The sequence below is a fragment of the Takifugu flavidus genome, chromosome 10 (assembly GCF_003711565.1).
Source record: "Takifugu flavidus isolate HTHZ2018 chromosome 10, ASM371156v2, whole genome shotgun sequence".
Taxonomy (NCBI): domain Eukaryota; kingdom Metazoa; phylum Chordata; class Actinopteri; order Tetraodontiformes; family Tetraodontidae; genus Takifugu; species Takifugu flavidus.
In genome coordinates this window covers 14457406-14478311 of record NC_079529.1, presented here as the reverse complement: position 1 = coordinate 14478311, position 20906 = coordinate 14457406, and the positions used below count along the sequence as shown (strand labels likewise).

The window sequence follows — 20906 nt, the reverse complement described above, 5'->3', positions numbered from 1 at the left end:
ATCAGATGCCCCTTTGGAGTACTGTTTACCCATAAATAGCGCAAGCGTGTTTTGCTTTGATGTGCTGCATTTCCTTATCCCAAGGATTGAAAGACACACACCTAAAACAAAGCAGGTGTGTGTGTTTGTGGAGACGTGCTTGTTCCTGAAAGCGAGCACGTCTTCCTGCCCTTTGTTCATTACCATTTGGCCTTTGAATCATCACAAGTCTATGGGGGGAAGTTCACGCTCCGAGATGTGTGTGTGAATAATTGATAAATAATTAAACACTGGGGGCTGTCGAGATGACAGAGAGGTCACAGGATGCACCTCTGTGGTGTCGTAAACATTCCGGCACGACGACAGCAAGACGTTAGGATGGAAGTTAATAAATGACAATGAATATGGATGAAGTGACGGCACGCTGGAAAGTGCACATATGGAAACCCAACCTGTTGTACAGATGCGAGTGGATGGAGAGGCTCACGACACCTGTAAAGAATTTATGGTCCAAATGTGAATGTTATTATCTTCAATTCTGTAAGGGGTCTCAGTTCACAGCTCCTGGGATTTAAGGCAAGGGGGGGGCTCCTTGATATAATATGTAGTACATATTTAGATGGACGGTTTTTGGCTATGGTTTTGTAATTGCCATGACTACCAGGCTGAGGTGGGCTGTTTTTTTGGTCACAACTCCACTTCGACAACCACCGTCAGACCTACCTGTTGCTTAAAATGCACCATTATGCTTCCCAGATTTAAAAAAAAAAAAAAAAGTTATTTCTCTTCATGATGAGATGAACTGAATGTCTCACAAATCTGTCTGATAGTTATTTTAGAACAATTTGAGCCTTTCACAGCCTTAGGAGTCCTCCAGAGGTTCCCATCTTCATCTGCCATTTACCAGCACTGTTATTTTTTTTTTCCTGGAAGTGAAACCTTTTTGCAAATCACACTGAAAAGCCGTGAATGTGCTGTAACGTTAATTGGCAAAGAACTGACAAACACACGGTGAGAAAAAAGCATTTAGCGAAAAATTCTGTATTAACACCTGTCTGGTGTTTTGAAAGGGAAATGCTGTCTGAACCTCTGGCAGCTGGGCATGAATACTATAGAGAAAAAAGGACGCTGTTTGGAAATGAAACTCAGAAGGTGGAGCTCGATGTGCTGAGGAACCAGCGGTTGCTACGCCAACGCGTCGACAGACGGACGCTTCGTCAACAGGTAAAAGTCCAGTTTGGACAAATCCAGCTTCACAACCTTTGCAGGACAACGCATCAACTTAAACGTGTGCGCAGTAACAACAAGACTGTGCAAGATATTGGGTGTTCTCCCCATCTAGTGGAGAGAACACACATAGCAAGACTTGAGGAGCAGAGGATGATTAGATGGTTAGATTTAAAGAGGCTTTCAGTTGATTTCCGGCTGTAGATTTTTGCAGAGCGTTAAATACAAACTTAAAGGGTAGAATTCCAAAGCAAATATAAAACCAATGCTTGTGTTGTTATTTCACAGCAAATTAATGCGTCTATGCATCTTTTTTTTTTTTTAAATTCCCATTTCTTGCCTCATAACTCTTGTCTATAATAAAGCACAGCTAATAATTCAGCACTGTGTCGGTCATGTTACCAGCAAAATGTGAAAACATCCGTGAATCTTCTCTCTGCTGCAGGCTGAAAAAAAGGCGTCTGCCCACATGAAATATCTGGAGCGACTGAGGCAGAAGCCCCCAGACTTCACGGTCCCTCTTCGAGCTCACACAGTCTGGCAGCACATGAAGGTGGTTCTCACCTGTGTGGTCCAGGGTTACCCACCTCCAAAGGTCACATGGTAAGAACTTGGAAATTAACATTTTTGGAGAAGTCTATTAAATTTTAGTGAGTCGCTCATGCTGAAACCTCAATTACATTTATTTTCACTCTGTGAGTAAGAGCAGAAATATTCCTGAGGGCCAAAACTCTCACAGTAAAGACCTATACGAGGCATATAAACGCCTTCTCTCCTCATCTTGAGATTTAATGTGTGACATTAACAGCAGGCCAACTGCAGCTGTTATAAAGTCCGTAGAAGTGCAGTTATTGTTAAATATTTTTGAAACTAACCTCAGCAAGAAAAATCCTTTAATTTTACACCCAGGATTTTCTAACTGAACACTTTTTCTTCTTGTGTAATAAAAAAATGCTTTTTTGTTATTCTATATCATAAATCTGCTCTCACGTTGTCACTTTTGCCTGATGTGATGAAGCCTGGTGGTTCTTGGTTCTGAAGGTATTCATTATCATATTCTAAATCAGAAATGTAAATGCAAGCAGCCAGTACAGAAACGCCTGGATGCCCTTTAGCTGGCTGAAATTTAATAAAGTCGTGAAAGTGAAAGGAGAGAAGTGAAACCAACTATAAACATTCAGGTAATTTGGCTGATTTATCCCTTTATTTCTTAATTTGCAGAGCAACTCTCCAGTTGCTGTGATTAAATAAGCCTCAGAGCTCCTCCTGAAAGTTCTGAACTTTAAATTATAAAAACTAGACCTGGTCATCAAAATATCAATCTGTCGACCTCAAACGGAGACGAGCTGAGCAGCCTGTGCGTGTTGAGTATTCATGAACCCTCAACTGAAGCTGGCGGGCTTCTCCACTCCCATCAGGGAGCTGTGGACTTCAGCGCGCTGCCCTCAACGCTGCCCAAGAATGCAAGAATGCCAGATCAAAGGTTCCCTACAGCTGTTACGCATCCACCCAAACTGAGGTGTGATTACAGAAAGATCTCCTTCGGTGATCAATAGAAGTCCGCTGTTTGCTTTGATCTTCAAAACACGTCCTTAAATGACCTCAGATCTCTGTCAAACCACCTACTGCAGGTACAAGAATGGTGTGCCTCTGAGAAGGTCTGAGCAGCCGTGGAACTACAGTCTCCAACAAGAGTTTGGCCTCAACGCACTGGAGATCAGAAGGTAGGCCTCCTCAAACTGCTTGGAACCTTCGTGCATGTGTGAGGGATGCATCGCGGCCGCGCCGACTCTCCGACCATGCGTGTAACTCTTTGTCTTCAGATGTTGTCCTGACGATGCTGGAGAATATAAAGTCATAGCCAGAAGTCCCCTGGGGGAGGCCATGTCGTTTGGAATTCTGGTGGTGAACTGTGAGTAGTTTTCTGTTTCATATCAACTCCCCCCACCTTGGAAAATCTCTCCAGATAAAAGGAGCAGCGGCTGAAATAGAGGAGATCAGCATCAGGCTCTGAACTGGGAAGGATGATGCTTACAGCAGAACACAGCTGTCAGCTTTAAACTGGTTACATTTGTCCGCTTTGTTAATTTGACTGCTTAAAATTTGATATTAATTTGATCTGATTCCAGGAACGTCCCTTTATTTCATAGGCACTCAAAGAGGGTGATTTCATCAGCTTGCAGAAATGATTACCGGGACATAGAAAATCAATTTTAACAGAAAAAACAACCAAAACTGCCCAAATGTGTCAGTACGAGCCTCCTTCCTTAGATGCTCCATGTCCCACATGTTGCCAGTTCAAAGTAAAGCAAGGCGGGTAAATTGGCCACCTACCCTGTGCACTTACGGCCTCGGGTGAAGCGGGCAGGCACCTGCGTGTGGGACCGGGGGCATAACTCAAGGAGGTGCCTCCACCCTCCTCTTACGCAACATCTCCTCCCGTCCGCTGGTGGTGGCTCCTTCGTCTCCATTATCCTAGACAGACGGACCTCAGTGAGTTACGATGGGTGCATCATCGCCTTGCAGCGCCGTGATTGACATATTCATTATATTAATAGTTTAGTTCTCCCCCGTCTTCTTTGCACTTTCAAAATGACCTCTTCCTCTGCTGGTGCCAGTAGTACAGTTCACAAACGCTCCGGATCAATTAGCGGAGAGCCTTTAATGAGGCACTTCAAGGCTTCTCCTTGTCATCAATATTTCACAGGCTGCTCTGTTTTTTTTTCCTCCCCTTTGGTTGTTAAAAATAGGTGAAAGGGAATATGTGATGTGACTCGCATAAATGCGGCCTTGCCAAGTCTGATTTGTCTGCTGTTTCTCTCTGTCGCGTCCATTCACAGTTTCTGCCTCTGTTTCTCTCTTCATGTCTAATCCTCCCTGCCTGTTTCCAATCTGCTCCTCCGTTTCAGCATATCAAGGAGCCCTGGCTGGTTCAGTGCACTGGCACACCCCTGGTAAGTTTTGCACTCGGGCCTAATAAAGAGTGTCCCCTTTCATTTTCTGTGGCGCCCTTTGAAGTCGCCCCCTCCACCTGTAAATGAGGGACGGCTGGGGGGGGCTTTGAAGATAGCGACACTGCCGCCTGTTCTGCTGTGCAGGCTGCGCCTCACAGAGATAAAACGTGTTGGTGGGTTAATGGCGTTTGTTCGCAGACGCTGCCATGTCAACGTGGGTGTTCGTGTCCATGGGTGCACGTATGTTATCGGAGAGTTGCTGGGGGGAGGGCGAGAACAGGGACGAGGTCGTCTGTGTTTCATTTCAGCTCTGCCAGGGATTTCTTCCCTTGCTTTGCTCCAAGCTGTGCGTGCTGTCATCTATTTGGCCTGGGTGAGCACAGCAATGTCATGAACTAAGTCTAAAATGGCCCTTTTTAAGAATTTATTTGATGCTCAGCACATGAAAACATGCCAATCTCTTTTTTAATGTTTAAAAATGAACATCAACAGTGCAAGTTTACCCAAAAAGATCATTGCCGGCTCCACTAGACTAGGTTTTTGACTCATACTGCTCATGTACCTACATCCTCTGCCCACCAGCAGGAGGTCCTCCCCCTTCCTCATATCAGCCTGGTCCTGCTGGAGGTTTCTTCCTATTAAAGGGATTCTATAAAGCACCTAGAGACAATATTGATTGTAACAGATGCTTTATGAATGTAGATGAAATTAACTTAAAGTAAAATGAAAGTTAGTGTCATTATTTGAAATGAGCCCACACTGAGATTTAAATATAACTGATTTATTGCTTTTTTTTAAACCTGGCACCCAATCCGCTGTCTCCAGATCTCACTTATACCAACACCTAACTCCCTCCGAGCCAAGGAAACCACTTCACAATAGACACATGGAACAATGTGAGCTGGACCCAAAGTAGCAAATTTTACACTAAAGTGATTCTGCACCCATTTCAATAAATGGGTCACTTATTTTTTGTTCAATCGGCCAAATTTCACCAATAATCTGGTAAAACTTTTGCGGGAGGGACGATAACTCTGCCCACGTAGTCGCTTCTGCTGCTGAGTGCTGCTATTTGTTTGGAACAAACATCAATGAACAAAACGGAGACCACATTACTTTAATCACTGCACAGAGAGAAGCAGCAAATTGCAGCAGTTGACAGTTGAGCACATTTATCTTTAATAGTCTGAAGAGCTGAGAGTAGCAGGATCATTCGGGGGGCGGGGGGGCGTCCCAGTCTCGCAGTCTCATCCCACACAAATGGAACTGACAAGTGCTGGTGCTGCACGTACGGCAGACAAGTGGGAAGAGTAGCTCACGCTAACTTTCTGTTCACTTTAAAATAAGATCCTCAGCAGACGTAGGTCCATGTAGGTCTCCTCTTACTGTTCTTTACCTCCGTCTGCTCTCCCAGAGGCTCTCGACTCTCCTATTTTCTTTAACATTTAGCTTCTCTCAGCTCTTCTACTGAGAAAAAGACACATTTGCTCCTGCTAACCTGCAGAGAATGACGAATACCACCAGAAAAAAGCACATCTGGGCCTGCAGAAGGGAAAGTTTGAGTGCTTTGCTTTCTCTCTTGGAGGCTTAAACCTGGAGGAAGAAGCCCATTTTTTGAACACCTTTCCACCAACATGGGTAACCGAGGGTAACGACCTCACCCTGCAGTGTTGCTTCGCGCCAGCTCTGCCGCAGGAAGTTAGCTGGTTCAGAGACGGTGAGCACTGCAAAAGCTAAACCTCAACAGAGGTTTGATCAGTGGAGACAGGAGCGTTGACATTATACACGTTGTTTAGGCATCCAGCTTTATCCTTCAAGCACCGTGGCGATAACGACTGTCGACCACATGACCTCCATCACCTTGAGGGCAGTGCACAAGGAGCATGAAGGTTTTTACACTGTCCGTCTGAAAACCTGGAATGAAGTGGAGCACACTGCTTACATCTATGTAAAAGGTAAGAGTGAAGCGCTAAAGGAACCTGCGCTACGAGCATGTTATTAATAATCCGAGTAGCACTTTTAAAAAGGTAATAATAGAGGTTTAATCCTGACTATTTGCACTACTGGCTTTATTTTCCAGTCTGCTCAATAGTTTACTGTCCAGCTCCTCCTCTTATATTCACATTCCTTCTGTAATGGACATGAAAGGTTAGCTAACACCGCTGCCCGCATGAAGCGTGACCCTTGACCCCGTAACAGATAGGAGGTGAGATTGTGTACTCACTGTATGCCAGCGAAATCACAACTGTCATAGGAAAGAACGGTTCCTTCCTGCCTCCTTAATGTCTTCCGTCCTTCCTGCCTCCTTCATTTCTTCCTTCCTTCCTATCTTCCTTCATTTCTTCCTTCCTTCCTATCTTCCTTCATTTCTTCCTCCTCGCTTCCTCCCTTCCTCCTTCTTTCCTTCCTTCCACTGTTCATTGCACACGGGATGTATGCATGCACATGCAATTATTCAGGGAGAGGTGTCACTGTGACCCGGCTGCCATCGACAGGCGCTGTGATCATCTGGGGGTTCTGTGCCTTGCTCCAGGGCACCTTGGCAGTGCTCAGAAAATGTCCTGGCAGTTCACATTCCAATTTTTGGATTCATTTTTAAACCTTTTAAACCTCCTTATCGGAGACAGCTCCAGCAGACTACTCCAGCTCATGACTGTGAAGCACTGTACTGTAAAACTTTACTGTTTTAACTTGTATTCTGACACTTGGCGCAGCTTGAAGCTAATAGCGATCAGGGTTACAGGTTGGTTGAGGGCATCAAAAGCCATCCATCCATCCATCCATCCATCCACTACCGCTTATCCGGGGTCGGGTCGCGGGGGCAGCAGCCTAAGGAGAGAAGCCCAGACTTCCCTCTCCCCAGCTACCTCCTCCAGCTCATCCGGAGGGATCCCCAGGCGTTCCCAGGCCAGTCGAGATACATAGTCTCTCCAACGTGTCCTGGGTCTCCCCGGGGGTCTCCTACCGGAGGGACATGCCCTGAACACCTCACCAGGGAGGCGTCCAGGGGGCATCCTGACTAGATGCCCAAGCCACCCCATCTGGCTCCTCTCAACGCGGAGGAGCAGCGACTCTACTCCGAGTTCCTCCCGGATGGCAGAGCTTCTCACCCTATCTCTAAGGGAGAGCCCAGCCACCCTACGGAGGAAGCTCATTTCAGCCGCTTGTACGCGTGATCTTGTTCTTTCGGTCATTACCCAAAGCTCATGACCATAGGTGAGGGTAGGAACGAAGATCGACCGGTAAATCGAGAGCTTCGCCTTTCGGCTCAGCTCTCTCTTCACCACTACGGACCGGTGCAGAGTCCGCATTACTGCGGACGCCGCACCGATCCGCCTGTTGATCTCCCGCTCCATTCTTCCCTCACTTGTGAACAAGACCCCGAGGTACTTAAACTCCTCCACTTGGGGCAGGATCTCCTCCTTGACCCGGAGAAGGCACTCCACCTTTTTCCGGTTGAGAACCATGGCCTCGGATTTGGAGGTGCTGATTTTCATCCCAGCCGCTTCACATGCGGCGGCGAACCGATCCAGTGATAGTTGGAGGTCACGGGCCGATGACGCCAACAGGACCACATCATCTGCAAAAAGCAGAGACCCGATCCTGAGGTCACCAAACCGGATCCCCTCAACACCATGACTGCACCTAGAAATTCTGTCCATAAAAATTATGAACATGTCTGGGGCTATATGCCCCTGGTAGGGCCACCCATGGCAAACAGGTCCTAGGTGAGGGACCAGACGAAGCGTAGCCCAGACCTCCTGATGATGAATAACAACATTGGTACCAAGTTTCCCTTGCCCGGATGCGGGTCACCGGGGCCCCCTCCTGCAGCCAGGCCTGGGGGTGGGGCACGTTGGCGAGCGCCTGGTGGCCGGACCTCTGCCCATGGAGTCCGGCCGGGCACAGCCCGAAGAGGCAACATGGGACCCCCTTCCCGTGGGCTCACCACCTGCAGGAGGGGCCAAGGGGGTCGGGTGCATTGTGTTTCGGGTAGCAGCCGGAGGCAGGGACCTTGGCGGTCTGATCCCCGGCTGCATAAACTGGCATCAAAAGCGGATCAGGAAACAAAAGTGTGTTGATTTAAATGACAACTTATATGTTAGAGCTCATTAATAATCCTCGCCAAACACAGGTGGAACAACTGACACACTTTTTACAGTGTCTGTGCATTCAAGCTTATTATTTATTATTATTTAACTCTGCAGTTGGCTGTTTGAAGTTAGCAGCCAGTCACTTTGTCCATGCAAAAACCTGAACTTTTCAACATTTTTAACCACATCTGCAGTTTGCAGTTGCTCTGTTGTCATGGAGACATAAGAATCCATAGTATAGAGTCATTGACAGTGTAGTTTATGGCTCACAACAGCCTCCCAGGCTTCATTCGGGCGTCAAGCTTCAACTTGAAATGCTCTGTTTATTGCTTTGGACTACATTACTGGCAAACTCACCGAAATATTCCTCCTTTCAAGGATATGATTATCTGTTTTCCGTATTTGGATGATGATATTTTCTCTTTAATATTCCCCCAGAACAGTGGCGCATTCAGCTCTTTTACTTCCATTTCTGTCAGCAAACTACCGGTAACCTGAATCATAGCTGAAAATTGCACCATCAATCATGCTGCCATGCAGCAGAGGTCAGGTTTGTCCAGAAACACTATAGATTCCTCACACGCTGCTCTTTTTACTCTGCAGCATGCAAATAAGCCAGAATGCAACTCCCACATACACTCTGCAAGTGAATGTTTCTACAACACTTTCATACTCACTGCTGCATCAAACAAAATCTTCCTTCATGTGGGTTTTGTCCTTCAATCAGCCTTTAAACCTGCATTCCAAATAAGTGTAGTGAGACAGCAGAGAGGGGGACGAGAAGGCGAGGTCACAAAGCTGAAGCCGGAAGGAAATGTGCTTGATGTTGCTGCCTGTCCTGTTAGAAAAATAACGCGTGTGTTTGTGGCCTCAGGTTACAGCCCGTGACCGTGTCTCGTCCGCTCAATCCGCTTTGCATAAATTCCCCATTTCCCTTCCTTCTATTTCCGCTCCGTCTCTACTATTTTGTCCTGCTGAGGTGCAGCAAAGTCATATTCTCTTACTTCCTGTGTCCGTCCATCGCTTTAAAAACAAACTTAGACGAGCAGGAATTCATCCATCAGCAGAAATCTGAATCATTACAATACATCAAACATGATCAGTGCTACTTTTGCAACTTTCCCCCTAATCTAAAAGCCCATGAAGAGCAATAATGACAATAATACTAACAAGACTAAATAGTAGAAGTGGATCTTCACACCTCTTCTGCATTTCTTTGATGTTAGTTTCCAGTAAACTCATATTAACAGCCGGTTCCTCATGTGCAAGAACCCTGGAGTGTCTCATTCTCTGTCCTACTCTGATGTTGAACCCTCCTAAGTGAGTTTAGCATTTTAGTTCATTTCATACATTCATGAGGATCAAATAAATATGGAAATGCACCAAACTTGCATTAAAACATGAAAATCTCAGAGCTCCTGGTTCTTTTTTCTACAGAAATCAATGATTAAGTCAAGTGAGTTATGGATGGATGAAATGAGCAGCAAGCGCCACTATCAGCCTTGTTCAGCTCAGTTTTTCCTTATTTTCAGTCGTTTCTCCGCCTCTTCCTCCTGCAGATGCGTCTGCGACCGTGTTGGGAGCCCCGGCTTCTCCTCTGGCCGTCCAGGTATCTGACGTCAACAAGGATTACGTCTTTCTGACGTGGCAGCCGCCCAGTGCTGACGGAGCCTCACCTGTCGATGGCTACTATGTGGAAAAGTGAGAATGGATCTCTTAAAAACCGAAGCGCTGCTTCATACCACCTAAATATGTAAAAAAAAAAATAAAAAAAAAAAAAATTACCAACTAAAGCAATTTAAGTAACTTTGGAGGTTGCATAGTGAGCTTTTTTTTTAAAGTGCTGATCCTGAGGGATTTTCACGCACGCACATCTTTTCTGATACGAAGTCAATGGTCTGAAAAATAGCACCCATCCAATAAGCAGTTTTCTGGGGGAAAATGCCTTGACGACGTTCACGTCAGATAAATTAATGCTGGACCGGTTTGAGCTGAGTGAGGGCGAAGCAAGCGTCAGTTGTAGATCAACTCTTACTACTCTGCAGGCTCACTGGGAACAGGCTTTTCCTTTTCCCCGATGCTAATCAACCTTCCACCTTTTTTTACGTGTGTGTCCATGTGTTAAATGGTGTTTATTGTTACATATTTAGACTTTGCCCACCTGGTTTACTCCAAGGAGAAGATGGAAGTGGTGGTACCATTGATATCTCTGTTTCCTAGCAACCCCCTGCATTAGGAATCATTTTTCTCCCATTCTTTTGTCTATAATTGGCATCAGTTGAATTTGATGCCAAACTCGTTTGTTTTTTTAAATGGTTTTATATGTTGAGATAATATTACCAGGGTGCAATTATGACCCTCGATGGGGCATTTACCAACTTAAAGGGGACGTCTACAAGCTGGGATGCTTTGCAATAGCTGCACCCTGCAGGCGGCACATCACGCGCTACAAGTATGAACGTCTTTCTTTGTCTCCTTAACAGATTTATTACTTTTTTTATCGTCCTCTTTCTTCTGCCAACTCTTTCTCAGATATGACGTCAGTCAGGGCGAGTGGGTGCGCTGCAACATGCACATTCAGAAAATGTGCCACTACCCGGTGTTTGGGCTCAAGGAAGGGAGTCTGTACCAGTTCAGGGTTTGTGCCGTTAACAAGGCCGGGTTGGGACGTCCCTCCAAGGCTAGTGAGCCGGTGCGTACCGCGGACCCTCTGGAACACACCAGGACAGCAGGTACGAAGCAAACCGGCCACTGGAAAAACAAATGAAACACAGTTAAATTTAAAAGAATTTAAGCTAAAATCAACTAAAATTTCTTCTCAGTAACATATGTCACATACCGGTATGTCCAAACCAGTCCCCTCCCCCCAAATAATTTGAACACTTCTCTCTTTTCTTTAAATAATTCCATATTTCTTTATTTCCTCCATATCTCCCAGTTTCTCCCTGTTGCTGTTGTGTACATACAGTAGAGTATTTATGATGCCAACAGTGGAAACCTGATAGGATCTATCGATTTATTTATCTATTTATCAATGTATTTATCTATCTGTCCTCCCATTCTCCACCCCATCATCTATCTGAATAGAGTTACAATGTGTGTGTGCGTGCGTGCGTGTGTGCGTGTGTGTGTGTGGGTGTGTGTGAATTGGGTTTAGGTTAGCTTTAGATGGTTAGGGGGTTAGTTGGGATGGTCGGGGTTATGAGCTGGGTAATGCATTATGTCAATAAAAGTCCTCACAATGACAGAAATACAAGGAGCTGTGTGTGTTTGGGGGTGGGGGGGACAGATGGGCTGTGGACAGGCGCTGTGGATCATTAAACGCAGATGAAGGACAGACAGAAGGTTGACTGGTCTCCAGTCAGCTCCGTCTCGCTGTGTCGCTGGCTGCCAGTAGCAGCTCCGCTAACATTAACATTAACAGTGTTATCATGGGCTCTTGCAGAACATCATTAAACCGTTATGACCTACAGTTTTATTCCTTCCTACCCCCACCACCACCACCCCCGCTCCCCTCACCCAGTGGTCAAAGCCGACAGAGGACGGACGGTCACCATTACCAAGGATGAACTGGAAGGTGAGCGCGTTCTTTATTTATTTATTTGCAGCGTTGGGGGGTTTGGTCATTAAAAGGAATTTGAACACCTGTTTCTAAACAGGGTTTGTGCTAAACTGGGATACTGGTCCCCCGTCCCACCCCAACCCCTCCCCACCTCACAGTCATTTCCTGAGGCAGAACGCCCACCATGGTGGTGCAAAGCTGCCTGATAACCTTGGAAGTCACTCAAAAACGGTGGCAGAGTGGAGCGAAGCAGACGTGGAAGCTAGCAGAGACCATGTAGCTTTTCCATGCTAACAATTAAAAAAAAAACAGGAAATGATAGAAAATTAGATTTGAACTGGAGGTTTTGGATGTTAACAGGAAATTATATCCCAAAAGGCATCTGTTAACAAAAACAACACCTGGATTTAACCTTAAAAATGTTACATTATGAAAGCTTGCGTTGAATTACAGAAGGAATATTTGCTAGTTGGATCTGAATGGGAAGATCTGAAGCTTCTAAATGTCCTCCTTTTTATGGAAAAGGTAGTTTAAAATTGTGGAAGCACCTACAGACCTTCACGACAGCAGAGATGAGTAGATATTCTTTAATGTTAAAGTTTTAATGTTGTCAAATATCTCTGCAGTCATGGAAATACAGTTTGCATTTATTTATTGTGGACTAAACACACTGACACTGTACCGGGGCGACTATTGTTCTTTTCCTAGTAATTTCTACCAGAAATACTCTAATCTGGGTCTGTTTACCTCTGAGGAATCTTAAATCTTTTCATGAAATTAGGATGATTTTACTTTGAGCTGCAGTTTTGGAGAAAGAGGTGTGAACATCCATAAATCCGTGATGATGTGGACTAACCAACGTGCACTTACCTCACACTTCCTGTTGTGATTTTCCCTTTATTTGCATGTTCAGGGAGAATCGTCTGCTGTGTTAGGGTGAGTAAAAAAAAGTACGGGACTCCTGTTGTACGTGAAAGTGACCCTCCTGAAAGTGACCTTTTAGAATGAAACATCAGCACTTTGGATTATTGGAATTGCATCTGTAGTAATTCACTGTTGCCACAGGCAGCAGGACTCCTTACAGGAATTAGCTAGGGATGTAATTTCTCTGAAAGTGGCTTTTCTTCATTGGTTACCCATAAAATCCAGAATGGATTTTAAAATAATTCTTCTAATCTACAAGCTCTCACTCTCTCTCTCTCCCCACCCCCATCCATACACTTATACACTATAAATAGTCAAATTGAAGCTCATGTTTATGCTTCCCCTTAAACCCAGTTTATTTCACTGCAAAGGTAAGACAGAGAATATTAAAGATCTCAGTGGCTACACTCCCACAGCCCTATGCAGGCTTAAACATCTCTCTTCAAGCTCTCCCGTTGTCTGGAGTTCCCGTCTGATCCACGCAGCAGCTCTGCAGAGAAAAGAGACGGTACGGAGAGTCGGAGGCCCCCTAGATATGTAGTCTTATGAAATCCCCTAAAAATGGGCTGAATTAGGCGCCGCGACACTGTAACATGATCAGAAATGACACATAAAAAGGCATTGATAGAAAAATGCACTCTCAACCGGCACTTTAAGGAGCCTTCCTCATCCCACTTTCTCCTCCTCATCTTCCTCTTCCACAGGTCAGGTTAAGGTTCCTTTTCCGCCCACGAATGTGCACGCCTGCGAGGTGAGCGACACGTACGTGGTGCTGAGCTGGACCGAGCCTGAACCTCGAGGCAGGGAGCCGCTCACCTTCTATGTGGAACGGGTCAGACCTTCTCTCACACACACACTCTCTCTCTCTCCTCTAATAGTAGTTTTACATCATCATCATCATCATCATCATCATCATCATCATCATCATCATCAGGATGATGCTAGGTGCGATTTGGCCTGGCTGTGTCAGGGAGAATCATAGCCTAAAAACCAACTAATTAATTGGACAACACAGATGAGACGGTGTTTGTTATCATTCCGACGCCCAATAGGGCCTAATGCTCTTCCTCTCTTGTCAGTGTGCTGACGGATCACACAGTTAAATCTACCTTAAATGTCAAAATTGGCGTGAAAATAATGGCGTCTTCGCGCGGGTCTGGCCTGTTCTTTACCACAATAAAGAATCTCAGCATCCAATAATCCCAGCAACATCCAACAACTTCAATAATGAGAAAACTCACAAGCCACAGGAAAAATATGATTTCTTTTATTGGACTTTATAAGTTAAGGCCGTAATAAAACTGTCAAATCTTTCAACGGGATCTCCAATTATTAAGGTCTGCTGCTTCACATCCTCTTATATAACAAAGGCAACATTAAAATGACCCTCATACATTTGGGAATGCCTTTATCATCATCGACGTGCCCCCCTCTTCTGAGGATTGCTTCCTCCAAAAAAGAGCTTTTTTGACCCAGCTATTGAATATCAAACATACCTTTCAGGTCGAAAACCAAAAAACAAAATTTTCTTTTTCAAGATCTCCATGCTCATTACCTGTGTTCTTGCCCCAGTCCCTGGTGGGGAGCAACAGCTGGGAGCTGGCCAGTTTGGACTTGGTGGTATCGTCGCCTCGATTCCCAGTGTTCGACCTGGTCAAGGGCAAGCAGTACCACTTTAGAGTGCGCTCCGTCAACAAGCACGGTGTCAGTGACCCGTCCAAGCCCAGCGAACCCATCTCCTTAGGGAAACAGCGAGGTGAGGTGAAGTCACGTCTGCTGAATTCCATCCATTTATCACTCTGCCTTTTGTGAAGGTCAGTCAGATTTTTTTTAGATCTCATCTTCTGCTTAAAATGCTGCTTTTGTTGACGTGGACGTCACATATCACACAGACTCGTATAGAACAATATGGGAAAACCTCCTTTGAAATGCATCTTTGTCCCTTTTAATATAAACAGCGAATTAAATGCTGGTTTATGCATCAGTGCTTCTTTTAATCATTTTCTTTCATTGTCATTTTTATCTTAAATGGTGATGGGACACATGTAGCCCTTGTTGTTGTTTTGTTTCCTTAACAAATTAATCGTAAACTCTTGCAAATGACCTTTTTAGCAGTCGCTCATCAGAAGTCTTAATAAAAAAAGGTCAATGATATAACAGACCATAATAAATGACCAATTTTGTTAGCAGCAGAAATGTTCTCACACATTAAACTGTCGCTTCCAAAGACTGGCCAATAGGGGGCAGTGTAGCAGACGCAGGTGCGTAACTATTGCAACAAAATGATGTTGATAAAGAAAATAATAATTTACTAGTTTAGCAGCATGTGTTCCACGTTAAAGTATTCTCATACATGAGTAGATATTTAATCAGTTCCAGTTAAACAGTAGCATGAGGTAGTTCATTTAAATTTGAATCCTTTCTTTGTCACCTTACAGCCATCCCCGCTCCCCCTCACTCTGTCCTGGCCATCAGAGACACAGACACCTCGGTGCTGCTTCAGTGGAAGGAGCCCAAAGACAAAACTGGTGTCCTGGGTTACTATCTGTACTACTGCGAGGTTGGAAAACAAGACTGGAACACTGTCAACAACAAACCTGTTACCAGCACCAGGTAGATGGGTCAGATCTTAAACCATGGAGAGTTCCTGGGGGGCTGGAACCATCATCCCTGCAAGATCATCACCCTCTCTCTCCCCCAGATTCACCGTCCATGGCCTGGAGACACGCAAGACTTATATCTTCAGGGTCAAATCCGTGAGCCACGCAGGAAACAGCGACTATTCAAAGGAATCCGAAGCCATCCTCGTCAAAGCGGCCCTACGTGAGGATTCATCTCACAGCGTTGCAGCCGTTGCATCCCAGATGAATAAATCATATCCACCACCATATGTTCAGGGACAGAAGCTAGGGAGAGGGTGCGGTGTTGCTGAAAGTTGGGAGTCTCTGACACCAGCGGGCCCATATTCAGACGCAGTGTAACACACAAACATCAAATCCACCATATTCTTACATAGGTGACTCAAGATCCAAACAGTAGCCTTGATAACAGTGTTCTTTATGGAGGAAAGGAAAGTGAGTCTATTTCATCTGTGCTTAAATAATATTCTGATTACTGAGGGTTTGATCCCAAGGAGAATTCCTGGCGAAGCTCAGAGAGATAAAAGAGCCGTAAGAATGGAAAGATTTTCATTCCACAGACCTAGTTAAAGAAATAGAAAAGCAATCTGAGGTGAGCCCAAAGCTCCGGAAGGACCCTGATTATGGAACGTTTGGATGTGGTGCTGATGGCGCCCCACTGCCTCTTTGTCGTACTCCATTTAAGCGCCGCAGTTTGGTGACCAAGCAGTTAAGTTCTCTGATAGGAAGCTACAAGAAGTGCTATCACAGCACAAACTTGTAGTCATTTAGTACTCTGAGCCTCCGAAGCATCACAGTGGAGGGGAAATAATATAATTTTTTAAAAAGGAAGTGTTCTGTGGTCAAAAACTACTGAAAAATACGTCAAAAAGCAATGATGAATGCTAACTTTATCTATAAAGCCTGTGTTCCAATTCTAAATTATGGGAGACAAAAAAAAGACACTGGAAATGTTTTAAAGATTCTCACGTTGGGCTGTTTTTTTCTTTCTGTTCGGGTGGGCTCACATTTCCGTGCCGTAGAAGCATTTTATCGGATGTGATACCACGGAACGTTCATTCCGCAGCCTTCTTGGAGGACAAAAGCAATCTCCGGAATCTGTTCTTACCGAAAGTCACAGAGAAATGTACATGCGGGCAAGAAGAGTAACGATTAATGTCACTGATATCCTATCTGGGCAGCCTTTAGGAGATTAGGTTAAGTCAGACTGGATAAAATCGCCGCTTTAGCATATTGTGGTTGGATTAGAGGTGTGGACCCTCTTTACTTTCTGCCTTTGTCACCGCAGATAATCTTCTCTGTGCAGGATGCAGTGCTGCGCGGTGATGACTCACTCCACTCACACATTCCCTCGCTCTTCCTTTGAGAGGGGATATGATGTGATATGATGTGATATGTCTCTTTTAGGAATGATTAAAATGGGCCCAAAGCCGGAGTTATGGCGCTCCAGAGTCATCTGCTGAGCAGAAATACCTGCCTCCACACGTCCTTCATCACCTCTCTTGGAATGTACTGTGTACATTTTCAGGTGTTCCGTCCCCCCCGTCAGCTATCGCCCTGCTGCTGTGCACTGGGACCGAGATGGTTCTGGGATGGAGGGCCCCTGCGCGTAATGGAGGAGACCCTGTTCGGGGATATTACCTGGACCAGAGAGAATTTGGCCTCACAGCGTGGAGAGAGGTCAATGTAAAAGCCACCAAGGAGAGGAAGTTTAAGGTCAGTGTTTCTCCTTGTTGCTGGTGTCGTGGAGACGTGAGTCACTCAGTCCTGATTGTTGATCTTCTAAACTAGTAATCACCACTAACTGTGCTAAGAAAGTAATTGTAGCATGCTAAGCTAAGTGCTGAGCATTTCCAATTAAATGATTTACTTTTGTTTTGTTTCTTTTATGTCATCTAGCACAAAAAATAGAGTTTAGAAGAAGCCCGGTGATTAAGCCTGCAATATAATTACTTTAATACTATATTTGCAACGTCAATGACCTCTTTATTTGGCAACTACCTCAATAAATTGGGAACATTGGCTGTAGCTCTTGCACCCTTCCTGCGTCACTAGGCAACAGGCAGTGTCCATGGAGATCCGGATGAAAGTTAAATCTAAGGCCGCTCTAATGGAAAATATAGGTGCGCTCTAATTGGACTTTGTGGTTGTTTTCATATGCCAGGAAAAATATATAACCAATGGGGGAGAGAATACTGGGAAATGCCAACTGCTGAAGACTAGACAGACCAAGAACAATTTAAAAAGATCATGCAGCGCCACCTTTCGGACATAACGAACATTTCCAGTCATTTCAAATACTCCAAACTTCATCCTTTGATGTCATTATAATGTAAAGTAGGAATCTGTGGATCAACTATAACAGTTTGTTGTTTCTAATGAATTTTTAATGAGTTTAATTATTTTTAAAATCTAGAACCTCAGATATTAGATAAAAGATTAAAGCTTAATTTAAAACATTTGTGAATGTAAATGAAAATATGAAAGCAGGATCCACACAATGATTTTTTTCGATACTTGATGAAAAATGATGCCGATGCACCTCTGGCGCCACCCGATGGACAAATTATGTAACATCAATTTGTTCAGGACAATCGTGAACTTCTTCGTGCGGGCTGTGTATTGATCAAATACGAAGGATGTCCTGACACCCAAATGTGGTTAGAGAAGGATTTATAGATAATGAATCAGGTGTTGGTTGGATGGAAATTGGGTTCTAGATAGCTGAGATGATATAAGCCCTCTCTGCTTATGTCAATTAAGTGTTTGGGTCGGGGGACTGTGAGCGATTGTAGAAGTTCTCAACAGTTCACAGAGCCGATAATGGCCTTAGAGTTTAAGTGGTTGTAAATAGGAAGATCAATGCCCAGATCAATTATACCCTCCCTTCCTAATGCAATGGGCTCAGCTAAAACTGCTGTCATGGCTGCAGTGTTAATGCCCCATAAACTGCCTGCTTGATTTTAGAAGGGTGTGTCTAAGAGCGTGTCTTGATTGTCACCGTTTCGCCTGAAAAACGGCCAGAAATAGCAATTCAGATCTGGTCGTTTTGAGTTTTTTGCTCCATTAGGCAAAGCTCTGAAACACAGAATGAACTCTGCTACACTGTAGATGTATGATTAGCACTCAAACAGGCCCTGTGAGGCCTTTCTTCAGTGTCAGCCTGTCTTGGTTGTGTGTTCATAGGTCTGCAACCTGATTAATGGAAGTTACTACCAGTTCCGTGTGTTTGCTGCCAATTTGGTGGGGGTCGGAAAACCCTCCGACGCAAGTGAGGCCTTCTTGTGTGAGAAGTGGACAATGCCAGAGCCAGGTAAGGAGACTGCCCTCTAAGAAATAAGTGTTGTTATTATTATTCAGGAAGCTGGTAATATATGCAAATTAAGGGTGTTTCAAAAAGGAATCATTTTTAATTAAAAGTTCCTTCTTCTGGAGGCCAAAACCAGTTTACCAATAATGTTTTGCTCTTTTTTTTTGATTGTGAAAAAAATACACAGTCATGTGACCTGAAGAAAGACTGAAATGAGATGTATAGATGGTTCTTCCCAGTTATAATTGACGTAGACTCCTAAAGCACCGTGCTTTATAAACTTGATGCCTTTCAGATATTTGGGACATGTTTTGGGACGTAACTATATGAAAATGTGCATTATTAATGTAATTTACATACATCCTAGTTTGATTTTACGGTCAAAAAATTCACCACACTCCCTTTAAGAATGAACAATTTTATCTTTACTGCATGGACCATTTCAATATCAAACCACCGGTCATGACCCTGATGTAAAAAATTGAGAAAAAGCATGAGCAAAGAAGAAAAAATGTTATTTCTATTTTAAATAACCCCATTAGGAGCGTACAGCATTCATCTCACAACAGAACAGGTCGAAACACAGATATTTGCATTTTACGCCATTAAAATGCAAAAGAGAGGCAGAGGTCAGCAGTTAAGAGCATAATGCAGGAGCTGAAATGATACCTGAAGGATGATGCTGGTGCTGGAGGTAGTTTCAGGGATTTTATTTCCTATAATGACTCTTTTCTTCTTGTCCTGTCTGGCAAAAAGTGCCAAAGCTGAGGTGAAGCTAAGACTGTTGATAACAAACAGAAATGCTGCAGTATCAATAATACCATGCCTTTAAGTCCCCTCAAGGACTGACTCACACGTGGCAAGAACTGGGGACTCCAGTGGGAATAGATTTGCCTTTATAAATTAAAACTATTCTTCCTTTTGGAGAGAGGTGGGTGAAACAGAGATTTTATGAGGAAAAATGAGCTTGACATAAGTAGCAGAGGTGAGTAAATCATTTTGACGTGCGCGACTGGATAAAGTGCTCTTGCAGTGGCTTTACAAAGAGTTCTGCATATTTGCAAACAGGCAAAGCCCACACAGACCCGTCGGCAACATCCTTCCTGTGTCCTTCCATCCTTCCTGGAAGCTGAGCCGGACCTCAGATCAGATGCTGAGAACAGAGGGGCGTTCGTGGAAATGGCCCTTTAACAATGCACCCCCCGCCCCACCGTCCTCTGTGTTGTTAATCATTTTAGAGGGACTAGAGATCATTACCTTAATGACCTTCTTAACTCAGATAAATTACAGAAAAGTCCTGACTCCGCTGGTTTTGTTATGATCACCGAGAGAAAAGAGGATTTATCCAAATCTTCTCAACACTTGTTTGACCTTGACTCTGATGTGTCTCTCTGGCCGATGCTCAGGTTGTCCTTACGACGCGCAGGTCAGGGAGGTCAGAGACGACTCTCTGGTCCTGCTGTGGGAGGCCCCCTTGTATGAAGGCAGCGGCCCCGTCACCGGATACTTAGTGGAGATCAGTGAAGGAGAACAATCAGACAGCTGGATGGCTGTGAATGAAACACCCGTCTGTGACACGCATTACAAGGTAGGTCAGGCTGTGAAAAGGCTCCAGTTCCCAATCACAAAGAGGCGTAAATGACACCCCCACCTTTAAAACCTGTCACATACAAATGCTGCCTTTAATACCTGTACATGCCAGGGAATCAGCTTACTCAGCAGAAATGACGAGCACTCCAGGGTCCCATAGTCTCCTTCCCCTTGAGTCCAAATCTTTAAATAATTCTAAATTCTAAGAGTGATTGGTGAATATTTCATGTGTTTCTTATGACATCCAGGTGTCGGACCTGCAGGCGGGTCAAACCTATCGTCTCCGTGTGCTGGCTGTCAATGAGGCCGGGGTGGGATGTCCATCGCTGCCCACTGAGCCCGTCACTGCTCAGACCCCACCAGGTCAGCCGTCGTGGCTTCACATGCACGCATTTTAAACACTCATCCTCCAGGCTTCGGGTTCACTGCTGGATCTCCTGCGCCATTTATATTTTTCATGTTTTTAACAAAAAATAAACCTTACTTTTCAGGCATATTCAACAAATAAGAAACAAAAAGACAGTATTCCGGAGGAAATAATGCCAGTTAATAATAATACCAGTTAATAATGCCGGTTAATAATAATACCAGTTAATAATTCCAGTTAATAATAATCATAAAGAGTTG

General features: G+C 44.5%; 1 protein-coding gene across 2 annotated transcripts in view; it reads left to right on the top strand.

Annotated features, from left to right (window-relative positions):
* myom3 (myomesin 3) overlaps nucleotides 1–20906 on the top strand; it is a 37575-nt gene that overhangs the window by 8616 nt on the left and 8053 nt on the right. For both annotated transcript variants that reach the window (XR_008952280.1, XM_057044659.1), the window contains exons 4-21: nucleotides 1050–1203; nucleotides 1652–1809; nucleotides 2838–2930; nucleotides 3030–3118; nucleotides 4116–4160; nucleotides 5746–5877; nucleotides 5957–6115; nucleotides 9814–9955; nucleotides 10787–10986; nucleotides 11778–11831; nucleotides 13445–13572; nucleotides 14313–14496; nucleotides 15179–15353; nucleotides 15442–15563; nucleotides 16908–17095; nucleotides 18566–18692; nucleotides 20096–20277; nucleotides 20528–20642. Coding sequence is in view for 1 of the 2 variants with exons in the window: in XM_057044659.1 (XP_056900639.1) it covers nucleotides 1050–1203; nucleotides 1652–1809; nucleotides 2838–2930; nucleotides 3030–3118; nucleotides 4116–4160; nucleotides 5746–5877; nucleotides 5957–6115; nucleotides 9814–9955; nucleotides 10787–10986; nucleotides 11778–11831; nucleotides 13445–13572; nucleotides 14313–14496; nucleotides 15179–15353; nucleotides 15442–15563; nucleotides 16908–17095; nucleotides 18566–18692; nucleotides 20096–20277; nucleotides 20528–20642 (2447 nt within the window). In the remaining variant the exon portion in view is untranslated. The remainder of the gene's footprint in view (nucleotides 1–1049; nucleotides 1204–1651; nucleotides 1810–2837; nucleotides 2931–3029; nucleotides 3119–4115; nucleotides 4161–5745; nucleotides 5878–5956; nucleotides 6116–9813; nucleotides 9956–10786; nucleotides 10987–11777; nucleotides 11832–13444; nucleotides 13573–14312; nucleotides 14497–15178; nucleotides 15354–15441; nucleotides 15564–16907; nucleotides 17096–18565; nucleotides 18693–20095; nucleotides 20278–20527; nucleotides 20643–20906) is intronic.